The sequence below is a fragment of the Myotis brandtii genome, unplaced genomic scaffold (assembly GCF_000412655.1).
Source record: "Myotis brandtii unplaced genomic scaffold, ASM41265v1 scaffold1213, whole genome shotgun sequence".
Lineage (NCBI taxonomy): Eukaryota > Metazoa > Chordata > Mammalia > Chiroptera > Vespertilionidae > Myotis > Myotis brandtii.
In genome coordinates, this window is record NW_005354228.1 from 500,865 (window position 1) to 516,189 (window position 15,325).

General features: G+C 43.6%; 1 protein-coding gene across 1 annotated transcript in view; it reads left to right on the plus strand.

The window, feature by feature from the left end:
* The window catches only part of SLC9A2 (solute carrier family 9, subfamily A (NHE2, cation proton antiporter 2), member 2), a 166,891-nt gene that overhangs the window by 138,445 nt on the left and 13,121 nt on the right, over positions 1–15,325 (plus strand). The window contains exons 8-9 of the mRNA XM_014533124.1: positions 1,668–1,829; positions 9,881–9,977. Of these exons, the coding sequence (XP_014388610.1) occupies positions 1,668–1,829; positions 9,881–9,977 (259 nt within the window). The remainder of the gene's footprint in view (positions 1–1,667; positions 1,830–9,880; positions 9,978–15,325) is intronic.

A 15,325-nucleotide genomic window follows, 5' to 3' on the forward strand; every position in this document is an offset into this window, starting at 1 on the left:
AGCGGTGGATGCGGGAGCCTCTCCCACCTCTTCAGCAGCGCTAAGGATGTCCGACTGCAGCTTAGGTCTGCTCCCTGCTGGTAAGTGGACATCCCCTGAGGGCTGCCGGGCTGCCAGAGGGATATCTAACTGCCAGCTTGGGCCCGATCCCCCAGGGAGTGGGCTTAAGCCAGCAGGTGGACATCCTCCGATTGGTCCCAGACTGCAAGAGGGCATAGGCCGGGCTGAGGGACCCCCCCAAGTGCACAAATTTTTGTGCACCAGGCCTCTAGTTCAGTCATAACATGGAACATGAGAGAAGGAGAAGAATCAAAGATAACATCAGGGTTCTGACCTGGTGGAGTTCCCATTAACAGAAATGGGAGGGTTACAGGGGGAGACGAGCCCAGCTTGAGCACATGGAGTTTGAGATGTCTACTCGATAGCTATGTGGAGATGTTGATTTGGCCGCTGAATATTTATTTCTGGGTTTGGGAGAGAGGCTGGAGCTGTAGATACAAATTTGAGAGTCACTGGCATAGAGATGTATTAAAATCCGTGCAACTGGGCCAGTTCACCAGGAGAGTGCGTGGAGGAAGAGAAGAGGACAGAGGCAGAACCAGGGGCTCTCCTGCTGAAGAGGATGGAAGAAGAAAAGGAATTTTAAAAAGTGGTTGAGGAAGAGGTAGGCAGGGACCCAGAGCAGTGTTTCCCAGAAGACACTGTTTTAAACAGGAGAGGTCAGAAAAGCTGAGAACTGAATAATTGGCCATTGGATTTATGTTGTGGGGGGATCACTGGTTACTTCAAAATGAGTAGTTGGAATGGAGTATTGGAGGGAAAAGCCTGAATTTTCAAGAGAAAATTAAAGGAGAGGAATTGTAGACACAGAATATTAACAACACTTTTGAATAATTTTGCCAAAAAGAGAAGCAGAGAAATAGGAAATGTAGAAATACACATTAGATCAGGAGTGGGCAAACTTTTTGACTCGAGGGCCACAATGGGTTCTTAAACTGGACCGGAGGGCCGGAACAAAAGCATGGATGGAGTGTTTGTGTGAACTAATATAAATTCAAAGTAAACATCATTACATAAAAGGGTACGGTCTTTTTTTTTTTTTTTAGTTTTATTCATTTCAAACGGGCCAGATCCGGCCCACGGGCCGTAGTTTGCCCACGGCTGCATTAGATTCATGTATCGATATGTGCTATATATTTTTTTATTTGCATGTATCCATATTTTATGTACATATGTATTCAGGTATGCACATTTAAAAATAATTATAATGTATAATTAAATTGTACTTTTCTCCAAAAGCGAAATATTTCCTGTTGTGCACACCAAACCAGTCAGTACAAGACTAATGACGTGGCCATTGGCTGCTGAAATATTCGCCACTAGTGTTAGTAGAGAGAAATGGTGCACCTGTGCATAAGGGAAATGAATGCAACACGATGATAGTAATCAGCCATTAGCGAACATTGTAGTTCGTTATTAATAATTATGTTTAATTATTGTAAAAATTAAGTTACAAAATTTTTATTAAAACATTTCTTACATACCATTATATTGGCTGGGCTGCAAAAATATTCATTGTGGGCTGCATGCGGATGTGGCCCGCAAGTTTGACATGCTTGGTGTAGGTAGCATTAGTTAATCAAAGCTTTGATTTTCTTTATTTCCAGGTTTAAAAAGTTTGATGACAAATACCTGCGGAAGCTTTTGATTCGGGAAAACCAGCCCAAGTCGAGCATCGTGTCCTTGTATAAAAAGCTGGAGATCAAGCACGCCATCGAGATGGCGGAGACCGGGCTGAGGAGCGCGGGGCCTTCGTTTGCGTCTCTGAAGTAAGCACCGCTCACAGATAAAAGCTGGCATCTCTGAGTATGTCATTACAGTTAGTTGTAGGGTTTGTGAAGCCAGTAATAATAACAAATTCACCCTGTGTCCTAGAGGTACCTTCAGATCTCTCAGAAGAATGCGATTCTGCTTAAAAGTGAAAGTGTAGAAATGTGTATCTTATGCTGTATTACGTCAGGTCATGTCACGTTTCATCACGGTCTGTTACTTTAAAATCGGCTATTCAGAAGATGCCTTGTCATGTGTAGGGTGGCTGTGCCTTTCTTATATTTGCTCTGGGAAATTCAGTGCTTTGGAAAGTAAGTTAAAGTCTCTTCAGCAGGCATTCTGCAGTGGAATACTTTAAAGTGTGTTCTATTTGCAGGAAGTTATTTAGCTACTAAAGGCCTGGTGCACACCTGGCCTGCAGGGATCGGGCTGAAACCGGCTCTCTGACATCCCCCATGGGGTCCCGGATTGCGAGAGGTCAGTTCTTGGCACCCCGGAATCGGGCTCCCTCCTCTCTGGTTCCGGGTGCATCACCCAAGAACCACAGCTGCCAAGTCACCGCAGCTGAGCAGCTCCTACATTGAGCATCTGCCCCCTGGTGGTCAGTGTGTGTCATAGCTACTGGCCAGTCAGCCAGTGGGCCGGTCGCTTAGGCTTTTATATATATAGAAGATTTCCTTGGAGATGGCACAGTGTCATAATTTAAGGCCAGAAAGGACATTAGTTTGGTGATTTCTGCTGCAGTGTTTCTCAATCCAGGTGCCTGTTAGAAACAGGTTGGGAGCAGGAACTCCCAGAGCTACTGGGCCCACCCAGACCAACAGGGTCAGGATCTCTGGGGCCAAGGACCAGGGACAGGTGGCTTTATAAGCCCTTCAGATGTTTCTAATTTAAGTGGGACTGAGATCCACTGACCTAGTGTGTCTCCTTAATTTTAAAACAGAAGAGCCCAGCTGGCATGGCTCAGTGGTTGAGCATCAACCTAGGAACCAGGAGGTTAGGGTTCGATTCCCGGTCAGGGCACAGGCCCAGATTACTGGCTTGATCCCCAGTGTAGGTTGTGCAGGAGGCAGCCAATCAATGATTCTCTCTCATCATTGATGTTTCTATCTCTCTCTCCCTCTCCCTTCCTCTCTGAAATCAATAAAAATATATTTTAAAAAAATAAAACAGAGGAAATGAATACTCAGAATTGTAAAGTGATTTACATATAAAACCCAACGTCTTACAGCAAAATTATAGCAGAACAGAAGGACAGCTTTACTGCTTTCTTCTTGCACTGATGAGCTTGAAGCTCATTTAAACTAAATGTCACCTAAATAAAATTCTAACAGTGGGAGCATTTACATGAGAGAGGAAGCTTCAAATCACACCCAACCACATAAACCACGATTTTACTAGGACTCCAAGTCTCCTATGAAAATTATGTGAGTTTATGCAGCCAGAATGAAAAGAAGCAGTGACCAGGACGGCTTGGAGGTCAAGGCATCATGCTGTGTCATAAACAGTAGTGAACTGAGCGGAATGACTGACTTCTCAGCAGAGAACGCTGTGTGCCCTTACGTTGGTCCATTTATTGCCCTGAGATTGAGATTTCCAAGTAGAAAATGGAGCTACACTGATCCTTAAGTGTCCCTCTAGCTTTACAATTTCAAGATCTTTCTTAGGCACCATTCCATTTGCAGCTGAAACAAAGGATGATTCAATTAGCCAGCTTCTCAAGGGAGAGCCATTGTCTCTGTGAGCACAGAAGAGAGAATTCTCAGTTCTACTCTCTGTTCTCTGTTCACAGTTCATTTTGCAGTTGGTAGTAGGTAAAGACAAGTGTCTAGGACTAGGGAACTCGGCAGCAGAATGAATGGCCGCTGCAGAGTTGGCTGAATGAGTGCCGTATGGACCACTCCACCTCTCCCAACGTGTTTTATCTAGAGAGGAGAAGCAGAAGGGGAGATAATAAGGAATCCTATTTCTAATCATAATGGACTGAGTGCTACAGACCAAACCAGCTTCTGAGAATAACTAGAAAAAGAGGACAAAATATATTTTTAAAGTCTGCTTTTAAGAAGGGAAGTACCAGCATGGGGGGAACATTTTCAGCCAAGTCACGAGAAAAGGGAACCAAGAAGATAGAGCCGGTAGTAGGCGCTATTTTCCTCCTGGGTCACAGAGAAGGTGTCTGAGTCCAAAAGGTTAGAACAGAGGTTTTGACAGACGGATGGGTCATAGAGATAAGATGGGAATTCAGGGCCCACAAGGGGGAGGAGCTTGGGTATCCAGCCGTAGGTGTTAACCTCACAGCCTGCACCTTAACCTCCAATCAAAGAAGTCCAGTCCAGGGTCATCTTAATCCACGGCTGCTTGCCACTTGAACTTGATATTCCCCCTCTCCCAGTTGCTTTAGGGAAGGGAATGTAACTATTCTTTGGAAAAAATAAGAGCATGAAAAGCCTTAAACTGCCTCTATGAGTTTTCATATTTAATGTTTAGCAACCAATCAAAAGAAAATGAGTAGACAAGGAAATGTGACTGAAAACATTGAGAAAAAGATAAAAACAGAATAGTAACAGGTAAAAAGGGGATTCAGATAATTGAGTTATCAAACATGGACTTTAGCCCTGGCTGGTTTGGCTCAGTGAATAGAGCATCTGCCTGCAGACTGAAGGGTCCTCGGTTTGATTCCGGTCAAGGGCTCATGCCCAAGTTGCAGGCTTGATCCCAAGGAGGCAGCCAATCCATGATTCTCATCATTGATGTTTCTATCTCTCCCTCTCCCATCCTCTCTGATATAAATAAAAATATATTTTAAAAGCATGGGCTTTAAAATAAAATATAATAAGCCTAAAAAAGAAAAGACCATTGATATTTTTGGCATTGTCATGGAGATTACATGAATAAAAACATCTTAGGGGAATATTTTAGCTAAAAATAAAGCAACTAAATTTAAGATCTCATTTGACAGGTGTAAACACAGGTTAGATACAGCTGAAGAGATAATTGATAAATTGGGAGATAGGAGAAAAGAAAACCAGAATGAAGCACAAAGTGAAAAAAAAAGGATGAAAAATGTGGAAAAGAAAGTAAGAAACACATATGGAAGAACTTTCAAAAGTTCCAAAAGGAAGTGAGAGAAAAATTGGTAAAAGCAATATTTTAAGACAAAATGACTAATAATTTCCCCAAACAGATAAAAGACATAAAATGTGGCAAACCCCACGCAGATTAGATATGAAGAAAACCAAGTGCAGGTATGTGACAGTAAAAACTGCTAAAGATCAAAAGCACAAAGAGAAAATTTAAAAATACTCAGAGAAAAAGAAAAAACTGACAATTATTTTTCAACAAACACAGTGGAAACCATCATTATCTTAAAATTTTTGAAAGAAAGTAACTTATAACCTAGAGTTTCATATTGTGCTATAACACCCTTCAAAAAAAGTAGGTTAAAAACATTTTCAGATGAAAATCATCACATTGAAGTCAATGATAAAGGGTTCCATAGAAAAGCTTGCAGACAAAGGGAGGAATTAAAACAATGGGAATGGAAAATATCTGTAAAATTAAATGAGTATAAATTGCATAAAATAATAATGTCTGTGGGGTTTTAAATCTATACAGACTTAAAACTAACAACAATAATAGCTTATAAATTGAGAGGGAGGTAAATGGTATTATTGATCCCTGCATTGTTCAGTAAGTGGTAAAAATAAAAATGTATTTTGGACTTTAATAAATCAATAATTAATATTATAATATCAGATAACCACTAAAAAAAATAGTTAAAGAAGGTAACAAGCCAACATAGAAGAGAAATAAAATAACAAAATAAAATAAATTCTAAAAGGGCAACAAACTAGAATAAACAATCATAGAACATATAGGACAAACAGAATGCAAATAGTAAGAAAATAGTCTTAAACACAAATTACATTAAATATGAACTTCATTTAAAAGGGAGAGATGATTAGAATGGATAAAAATACACAACTCACTAGATATTGTTTATAAAAGATACTACTTATATGTAAAGTTAGAGGATGGCTAGAAATAAAAGGTTGAAAAAAGTTATACCATTAAAGCACTAAACAAAAGAAAGTTTGTGTAATCACATTACCATAAAATGTAAACATTATGCAAAAATATTGCTATAAATAAAGGAATACATTTTATAATGACAAAGTTTCAAATCTATAAGAAGGCATAAAAGTCTAAATTAGCACACAAATATAACAGCCTCAAATATATGAACCAAAACTTGACAGAACCACAAGTAAAATACACAAATTCGGAACTGTGGTGGGTGTTTTAAGTGTAAACAAGGGAGGTAGTTGTGCTCTTGTCACTACACTTATGCAAACATATGTTATTTAAAACTTGGTGGGAACATCGTACAAAAAAATCAGACACCATCCCTAGCCGGTTTCCTCAATGGTTAGAGCGCCAGCCCAAGGCCTGAAGGGTCCCGGGTTCGATTCCAGTCAAAGGCATGTACCTTTGTTGCAGGCTCATTCCCCAGTGCTGGTCAGGGCTGAGCAGGAGGCAACCAGTCGATGTGTCTCTCTCACATCAATGTTTCTTTCTCTGTGTCTCTGCCCCTCCTTTCCTCTCTCTCTAGAAATCGATGGAAAAAATATTGTCGGGTGAGGATTAACAAAAAGAAAGAAAAAAGAAAATCAGACACCAAAAAGATTGTTATTTATTGACCTAATTTTTTCATTTCAACTTTAAAATTATGTTAATTAAATTTGCTGCTCCAAAAACCTAACTAGAAAGTTGGACAGCTACCTGACAATGTCTCAGTCTGAAAAGATGCTTCTTTAAAAACCCTCTAAGCAAAGGAGGCAATAACGAATCGTCTACATACAGGAAAGTTTGATGAAGCCTTGCGTTTCTTTGTTCATTCCTTTGTGCATACCCATTACCATTGGGCGCAGGTTTGTACCCCAGTAATTACCATTATCCTTGGTTTACAGTAGCAACATTTAAAATAATATGAGAACTACCTTCTTTATTTTGTGTGCCCTTGGTTCATCTTCTGTATGCATTTATGTATATTAACCGGCCAGCTTTACATTCTTAATTTATTTTCTTAATTTATTGAGGGAGTGAGAGTAAAACTATATAAACATAGTCAATTCCTGTTGTTTGCAGGACTTACAGTTCTATAAAGTTGCCCTTGAATGCTGATTTGCAAACATTGAACCATTGCTCCTGGGAAAAAACACAGGGTTAGGTTCCTGGGCACCTCTGGTCAGAATGCTTTAATCAGCCAATCAATGCATAACTTGGTTCCATTTGAAAACGCCTTATGAAATATACTGTTGTTTCATTGCCATTGAACTTGCGGCCAAGGGCACCACGGCTCATGCTTGAAGGAAGCCTGCGGAGCACTGCTTTCGCAGAAGGCCATCACAGCCCCCAGGCACATGGGACACCGCCCGCTTCAGAACTATGCGTGGGGGCCTTTAAAACAGCAAAACCACCATCACAAAACGCAGAACTGCAAAAACTTGTCACTAAATAGACCACGAGAAGGACCGTTTCTAACAGGACCAGAGCTAAACCAGAAAGCAAAGCACTGCTACCTTCATCCTCATTTGGGAACCTGCACATCAATCAACGCAAATTTTTCTCCACTTTGCACAGGTCCCCAATGGCTGGGCAGGTCCCCAAAGTATGACAGTGTGTTTACCAAGTACATTTTACCAAGTAGGTGAATCTGTTGGAATCCCTGAATAAACAAGATGGACTGTATATTCATGAATATTATCAATAGTGTTTTTGCAAACATATCTAATGACATGTTTTTAAAGCCCAGGCCAGGATAGCAAAATATGGCTAATTGAGTTTCTGTTGGAAAAAACAATCCTGTGTTACTTTTTTATGACGGATTAGAAATAATAAAGCGATGGCATTATAAGCCACTATAGTTTAACTTCCTAAAAACAATCACATGAGCAGATGGGAAGCCTGCGCCGGAGTAACCTGCCCTCAGTGATCTTGCACTGAGATAAAATTTCAGAATTTTAAATTATTTTAAAATGTTGAATTATTCCTGTGTCATTCTTACTTAAGAGTATTCTTCTTGAATACTTATTGAAGATGGCGGCATAGGTAAACACCGCAGACTGCTGCCGCAAACAACCACTTCAAAAATACAACTAAAAGACGGAACGGACATCACCCAGAACCACAGGAAGGCTGGCTGAGGAGAGACTCTTCAACTAGAAGGAAAAATAACAGCACACCGAGGCTCAGAGGAGGCGCAGTGTGGAAAAAACTCAGGTGCGGAGGTGCGCGCGCAAAGCGGGCTGGTGGCTGAGAGCGCGGTTGTCGTTTTCGGTCAGGGGGGAGTCTCAGACTCTGAGCTCCAGATACGGGCGAATCGCTGGGGACTCGGACCCAAACGGGAGAAGCGGGAGTGTCTGGCATCAGTTGGAAGGCAGCTTTCCCTCCGAGGTTTGCAGCGGTTCCGGGGGTTCTGAGAAGCAGAGCCTCTGGGAACAGGACTGAGGGCACCATAACGGCTCCCTCCGCCCGCCCTGTTGAGCCCGCCCCGCCCAAGCCCTGCGCAGAGCCATTTGCCAGATCGCCTCAGGCAAAGGCTAGATTAGCACCTCCCCAGAGGACAGAAGTTTTCCGCGGCAGACACAGCTGATTCACACAGCCAGTCGGCCTGGTGGTCAAATCCCTCTAGTATTAACTACAACAATCAAGGCTCAACTAGAACAAGACTGCGCACAAAGACCACTAGGGGGTGCACCAAGAAAGCATAAAAAATGCGGAGACAAAAAAACATGACAGAAATGGAGGATATAGAGCTAAAAATCGCAATTTTGAGGGCTTGCAAAAATGTGCTAGAAGCTGTCAATAAACTTGAGGAGAGAGTCACGAAAACTAATGAGACCCTCGATGCTATGATAAAGAACCAACTAGAAATTAAGCATACACGGACTGAAATAAAGAATATTATACAGACACCCAATAGCAGACCAGAGGAGCGCAAGAATCAAGTCAAAGATTTGAAATGCGAAGAAGCAAAAAACACCCAACCGGAAAAGCAAAATGAAAAAAGAATCCGAAAATACGAAGATAGTGTAAGGAGCCTCTGGGACAGCTTCAAGCGTACCAACATCAGAATAATAGGGGTGCCAGAAGATGAGAGACAGCAAGATATTGAAAACCTATTTGAAGAAATAATGGCAGAAAACTTCCCCCACCTGGTGAAAGAAATGGACTTACAGGTCCAAGAAGCGCAGAGAACCCCAAACAAAAGGAATCCAAAGAGGACCACACCAAGACACATCATAATTAAAATGCCAAGAGCAAAAGACAAAGAGAGAATCTTAAAAGCAGCAAGAGAAAGAGACTCAATTACCTACAAGGGAATACCCATACGACTGTCAGCTGATTTCTCAACAGAAACTTGGCAGGCCAGAAGGGAATGGCAAGAAATATTCAAAGTGCTGAATACCAAGAACCTACAACCAAGAATACTTTATCCAGCAAAGCTATCATTCAGAATTGAAGGTCAGATAAAGAGCTTCACAGATAAGGAAAAGCTAAAGGAGTTCATCACCACTAAACCAGTATTATACGAAATGCTGAAAGGTATCCTTTAAGAAGAGGAAGAAGAAAAAGGTAAAGATACAAATTGTGAACAACAAACATGCATCTATCAACAAGTGAATCTAAGAACCAAGTGAATAAATAATCTGATGTACAGAATGAACTGGTGATTATAATGAATCAGGGACATAGAAAGGGAATGGACTGACTATTCTTGGGGGGGAAAGGGGAATGGGAGATGCGGGAAGAAACTGGACAAAAATCGTGCACCTATGGATGAGGACAGTGGGTGGGGAGTGAGGGCGGAGGGTGGGGTGGGAACTGGGAGGAGGGGAGTTATGGGGGGGAAAAAAAGAGGAACAAATGTAACCTGAACAATAAAGATTTAATTAAAAAAAAAAGAGTATTCTTCTTAAATAATGATATTTTGTCTTTAAGAAAGACTATTTTTGAACAGTAAATCATTCTTTTTCTAAACTTTCAGTGACTGTCATGAAGAAAAAATAAGGAAGCTTACACCTGGTGAAATGGATGAAATTCGAGAAATATTATCAAGAAATCTCTATCAAATCCGCCAGCGAGTGAGAATAATTTATTTAACAAAATATTTACTTGCTTTTAATTAAAAATATGCCTTCTGATTTTGTACTACCCAATTATAGTGCACATGGTCCCACCATTACACTAACCCTGAGGCCCATTCCAGGCATCTCCTCTCTCTCAGACCCCATTCCACAGTGCGCTGTCCTCCATGGGGAGCCTCAGGGAGTTCTGCCTCTATGAGCTTGGAGACTTAAAATACACATTTGTGGCCCTAGCCAGTTTGCCTCAGCGATTGGAGCATTGGCCTGTGGACTGATGGGTCACAGGTTCAGTTCCAGTCAAAGGTGCTTACCTGGGTTGCAGGCTCAACCCCTGGCCCAGGTCGAGGTGTGTGCAAGAGGCAACCAATCAATGTGTCTCTCTCACATCAATGTTTCTCTCTCTCTCTCTGTCTCTCCCCCTCCCTTCCACTCTAAAAATCACTGGAAAAAATATCCTCAGGTGAGGATTAACAAAAATAAAATTAAATAAAATTAATTTTTAATTAAATAAATATACGTGTGTGTGTGTGTGTGCACGCGTGTGTATAAAATAATTGTGAAGAAAATAATTGATTGCTTTCTTTTTATTTTTTAATGAACTGCCTTTATGGCTTTATAAGACTTTTTAAATGTATTTAACCTTCCTTAAATGCACTATAATTGGATAGTTATTCATAAGGTGCTATAGTTTCTTCTTTTCATGTGTCATCTGAGTCACTTTTTAAACTGCATTTCCATTGTGAACACCTCATTCTCATAATTTGCTAATAATAAAGCTAACACTTAGCGAATGCATACAATTGGGCAAGCCCCATTTCAGCACATTGTATGCATTAACTCATTTAATCCTACAATTAACAGTGTTACTATTGTCTCCATTTTACAGATGAAGAAATTGAGGCATGGGGAGGTGAAGTGGTCCAAGGGCCACACTGCTTGTTAGGAGTCCTCTTCACTCCTGCTGGGTCATCTCTGCAGCTTCCTAGCTGTTCTCCCCAAAGACTGCCCCAATCCACCCGACGTTACTCCTCATTCCTCCTCCTCTTCCCTAAAACACCTTTTTAAAAAAATTCTTAAATCTTTATTTGGTGAGAGTATTACAGATGTCCCTCTTTTTCTCCCCATTGCCCTCCTTCACCCAATTCCCGCCCCACCCCAGGCTTTCGCCACCTTAATGTCTGTGAGCATCAGTAATGCATGTCCTATATAATAAAAGCCTAATGTGCTAAGTGTCCAGTCATCCGGTCAGCTGTTCAACCAATCAAAGTGTAATATGCTAATGATATGCTAAGGCCATTCAACCGCTCGCTATGATGTGCACTGACCACCAGGGGGCAGACGGTCTGACTGGTAGGTTAGCTTGCTGCTGGAGTCCGGCCAATTGGGACTGAGCGAGACAGGCCAGACACACCCTGGAGTCCTCCTGCGGTCCCTCCCCGGCTGGCCAACCTCCCACATCCCTCCCCGGCCCTGATCGTGCACCAGTGGGGTCCCTCAGCCTGGCCTGCACCCTCTCACAATCTGGGACCCCTCAGGAGATGTTGGAGAGCCGGTTTCAGCCCGATCCCACAGGCCAGGCTGAGGGACTCCACTGGTGCACGAATTCATGCACTGGGCCTCTAGTATTCATATAAGATCTTTGTTTAGTCTCTTCCCACCCCCCACCCCCCTTCCCTCTGAGAATCGTCAGTCTGTTCCATTTCCATGCCTCTCATTCTATTTTATTCACCAGTTTATTCTGTTCATTCGATTTCTTATTAGGTATGTATTTATTGCCTTTTTATTGTTCATATTTTTCATCTTTTTATTTTTCATTTTTCTTCTTCCTCTTTTTAAAGAATACCCTTCAACATTTCATGTAATACTGGTTTGGTGGTGATGAACTCCTTTAGCTTCTTCTTGTCTGTGAAGCTCTTTATCTGACCCTCAATTATTTTTTTTTTTAATAAAAATACAGATTTATTGTTGCAATATTCTTACATAATACAGATACCTAGTCATATTAGTCTTCATTAGTCTTCATGTTAAATATAAACGAACAAAAAACTAAACAAATCAGCAAAACTGCTGGAAAATCCCTCCAAACCATGAACCCTTATCAAAATGCACCCTGAGAGGATCAGATGAACTTATCTTAAGTCACCATACTCTGAAGATTAACTGCAGCCAAATGTGAGTGTGTAAGGAAGCAATAAAAACAAAGTGACGTGGAATAGCACACAGTGAGCTGGGCAAGTCAAATGGCTCCATGAACATTTCGGCAAAGTGTCATCTTTGTGTAACAAAGATCAGGGGCTTGACCTCAAACTATAGGGTAATTTCAGAGCAATACCAGGACAGCATGGCCAGAGGAGTTGGTAGTCACATGACTTCAGAACAGGAGTTCCCAAGACCCACCGATGAGGAATACCTCCTCTTTACTCTGAAAGCCTGTCCCCGAGCCCTAACTCAAAACCAGGTTAACCCTTATCAAAATGCACCCTGAGAGGATCAGATGAACTTATCTTAAGTCACCATACTCTGAAGATTAACTGCAGCCAAATGTGAGTGTGTAAGGAAGCAATAAAAACAAAGTGACGTGGAATAGCACACAGTGAGCTGGGCAAGTCAAATGGCTCCATGAACATTTCGGCAAAGTGTCATCTTTGTGTAACAAAGATCAGGGGCTTGACCTCAAACTATAGGGTAATTTCAGAGCAATACCAGGACAGCATGGCCAGAGGAGTTGGTAGTCACATGACTTCAGAACAGGAGTTCCCAAGACCCACCGATGAGGAATACCTCCTCTTTACTCTGAAAGCCTGTCCCCGAGCCCTAACTCAAAACCAGGTTACTAAAAATGACTAAGGATCAGCACCTGTCTTGAAAATTCACAACCGTAGTGATACTACATGCATGCATTTAATACCTGGAGAACTCTTGCTGCATTTCAGAACAGAAAGTTTTGAATGTTAACCTTAAGAGAAAGTATGATATTGTGGCTAAAATACCCAGGTCAGGACTGGCCTGACATATCTTCCCTATAAAAGTTGAGATCTAAGTCCATGAGCGACAGGAGACACAGTTTCCTTCGTCTTCTCTCACAGGGGTGCACTGGTGCAGGGGCCTGTCCTTGTCACAAGTCTCCCATGGTCCTCTTCAGGCTGGAGCAACGGAAACAGCTGATGGGATGATCCCAAGAACTCACCACACCCAAATCCCACACACAGGCATAGTTCAGCCCCAACAGTTTGCATGCCCTGCTCGGACACAGCTCCGTGCCAGCAGTGCAGGATGGGACAGCCTATGACAGCCACCAGACACCCAATCTCTGAGTGCAATGGCAAGGATGGCCATCACCACTTCCCAGAAGGCATCCCAGACTGACTTCCATGGTGGGTCAATTACAAGGCTCGGTGGCCGGGGCGCTCCAGACCGTGGACATGAGGTGGGACTTGTAGGTTTTGCTCAGGCCTGTCATCCAGAACTTGAGAAGTTTTCCGTTGTTCTCCTCAGACGCTCCGAGGATACTCAGGAGCTTCTGTGTGTCCTCTTTGGGCCGACTGACCACCTTGGTGAATTTGAAAAGGACCTTCACTTTGCTGTTTCATGTGCCAAAGGGACTTACAGGGACAGCTTTCGGGGCTGCCAGCTCTCACAGTCTGAGAGCGAGGAGGAACCTGTGGGGCATTTGGTCAGCTCCCGCCCTTCCACACCCTCTGGCAAGACAGAAGCTTTTTCCTCTTCAGTCTCAGAGTTGTCCCAGCTTTCTGATTCCTCTTCTAAACCCACGAGCTTCTCCATCTGGACCAAGGTGTCCTGGGGGAGGGAGGGGGATGGGCACCAGGAGCTTCTCTGTCAGCGGCTGCCACACGCCTTCAGGAGCCTCAGAACAGAGCCGTCATGTGCTCTCGCCAAGAGAAAGCTGAACCTGAAGCCCCTCAAGCCTCTTGCTCTTGAGCGCCTTGTCCTGGAGTTCACTGATGATCCTGCAGGTCCCCAAGCAGGAAGGGCCAGGAGCTGGAGGTAGATGTGGTCCATCGTGATCGTGGTGATGCTGTACCAGCGCTGGAAGCCCCAGGCCAGGCTGTCTTTGATGAAGAAGGTGTGTCTGAACACAAACCCATGTTGCTCGTCCCAGAAGAAGATAGGGCCTTCACGGGCAGGGCAGACCTCAATCATGTCCAACTTCTTGGGTCCCAGGCTGCTGGACTCCGTGCTGGCCCCTTCCACTGGGCAGTGCGTGCAGATCGCACTGCTCATCTGGATGCCACCCTCCTCCTCCTCCGCCTGCTCCCCCTGGCCAGGGCTGTCCCCAGCCCCCTTCGGAAGAGGGGCGTGCAGAACCTCCGTGCAAAAGAGAGTGTGGTGGCCTTGGAGCTCACAGAAGTGGCAGAGGGTGACGATGGTGTTCATGGTGCCCTAGAGACAGCACGGCCTGTGTTGGGGAGGAGGGAAGGCTATAAGCTGCCTGTGTGCTCACACCACAAAACCGTCAGCAACTCTGGAGCCTGGAACTGGGCAGGTATTGCCAGGGGCTTCCCATCCGGCAGAGGTGGCCACCTAGCAGGCAGCACCAGCCGAGCACCTATCCTGTGCCAGCACTGCTCTTGGTGCAGGGAGAGCAAGAAGACAGTCCCTGCCCACGAGGAGTTACAGCCAACAGGAGGGAAAACATACTTCCGTGATCACAGACAGCCCTTCAGTCAGAGTGCTGGGCGGCCTCGAGGCCACAGCACAGAGTGAGCAGCTGCCTCCTCTGCGTGATGCCCACGCAGGGGTCCTGGCCCAGCTGCACCTGAGAGGGATGTGGTCTCAAACAAGGGCTCCTCAGCAAACCCTGAAGGAACAGAGGACAGGGAGCCAGGGGCTGAGGCAGGCACGGCTGGGGGCTGAGTGTTGGCAGAACTGAGGGAACAAGGGCAGAAAACCAGGGGGAAGAAGATGTTAGGGACCTTTGAGGCCATGGCAAGACCCTGAACTTCTCTGGCAGAGATCAGAGAGCCTTTGCTGGGTTCTGATGAGAAACATGATAAAAGTGAACCTTGCAAAGTCTCCAAGGGGAGATGGTGATGAAAGAGGGAACATAGGCTAGAGCTGAGCGCGGGGTATCTGACCCTCAATTCTAAGTGATAGCTTTGCTGGGTAGAGTAATCTTGGTTGTAGGTCCCTGCTTTTCATCACTTTGAATATTTCTTTCCACTCCCTTCTGGTCTGCATCGTTTCTGTTGGGAAATCAGCTGACAGTCATATGGGCACTTCCTGTAGGTAACTAACTGCTTTTCTCTTGCTGCTTTTAAGATTCTCTCTTTGTCTTTAGCCCTTGGCATTTTAATCATGATGTGTCTTGGTGTGGTCCTCTTTGG